The sequence below is a fragment of the Aplysia californica genome, unplaced genomic scaffold (assembly GCF_000002075.1).
Source record: "Aplysia californica isolate F4 #8 unplaced genomic scaffold, AplCal3.0 scaffold00436, whole genome shotgun sequence".
NCBI lineage: Eukaryota > Metazoa > Mollusca > Gastropoda > Aplysiida > Aplysiidae > Aplysia > Aplysia californica.
The window spans coordinates 577,028-577,978 of NW_004797706.1; the positions used below are offsets into that span (position 1 = coordinate 577,028).

Genomic DNA, 951 nt, shown 5'->3' on the forward strand with positions numbered 1-951 from the left:
GGGGAGTGAGTGGTCACTGGGGTGTGTCCTTGAGCAAGACACGACAAAACAAGCTCAACAAACAGGGCACTGCACAGTGGCGACCAGAAACAGCACGGTTGTGAAATTGTTATGTATTGGTGTAAAACTGTGTATTTATGAACGTATGTATTTCTGAACGTATGTATTTATAATTTAGTATTTATGTATGGGTTTTGGGACATCTGAATAGACATAAAGGTCTTGAACATCTAGCTCTCACTGGCAAAATTGAAGGCAAAAAAGGCAGGGGTAGGCTCAGAACAACAAACTTGGGGAACCTAAACAAAAATGTAACAGGGAAAGATCAGTGAAACGTAGCTTTTTTAAGAACATCCGAGCAAAGGAATGAATGGAGAACCATGATTGCCGATGTCTGTCGCAGATCTGGCACTGGATGATGATGATTTATGTATTTTTGCCATTGCAAACCAAATTGTCCTTCTGCGATCAATAAAAATGTACTTTTATAAAATGTATTATTACCTGTAGGGGGATAACGATCAGGAACAGCTTCTTCTCACGATCGGTGAACACATGCTTGATGAACACCCAGCCCGCACCGATCAGCAGGATGGTCAGGAACATGAGGGCGCCTCGCATGCTGGGGGGGGGCAGAAACACAACAGTGGTTTATGGGGTGGGTTTTGTTTTGTTTGTTTGTTTGTTTGTTTTTTTGGGGGGAGGGGGGTAAGAGTTTTACGGCGCTCGCAACTGCATAAGGTCATATGAGTGTGCAAAATACAACAGTGGGTTTTCTTTTTAGTTGGGGTTAGTTTTAGTTGAGTACAAGTTTCACTGCGCCCGCAACTGCATGAGGTCAAATGAGCGTGCGAAACACGACAGTGCTTTTTAGGTTTTTGTTAGTCTTAGTTTAGTATTATGATAATAATATTATTATTATGACATTATTATATTACCATTATTATTATT

The 951-nt window shown here is 40.9% G+C and overlaps 1 protein-coding gene across 1 annotated transcript in view; it reads right to left on the reverse strand.

Annotated features, from left to right (window-relative positions):
* The window catches only part of LOC101848678 (protein GPR107), a gene marked incomplete in the record, with an annotated part of 23,607 nt that overhangs the window by 6,957 nt on the left and 15,699 nt on the right, over nt 1-951 (reverse strand). Inside the window, 1 exon segment of the mRNA XM_013086115.2 lies at nt 505-622. Within this exon segment, the coding sequence (XP_012941569.1) occupies nt 505-622 (118 nt within the window).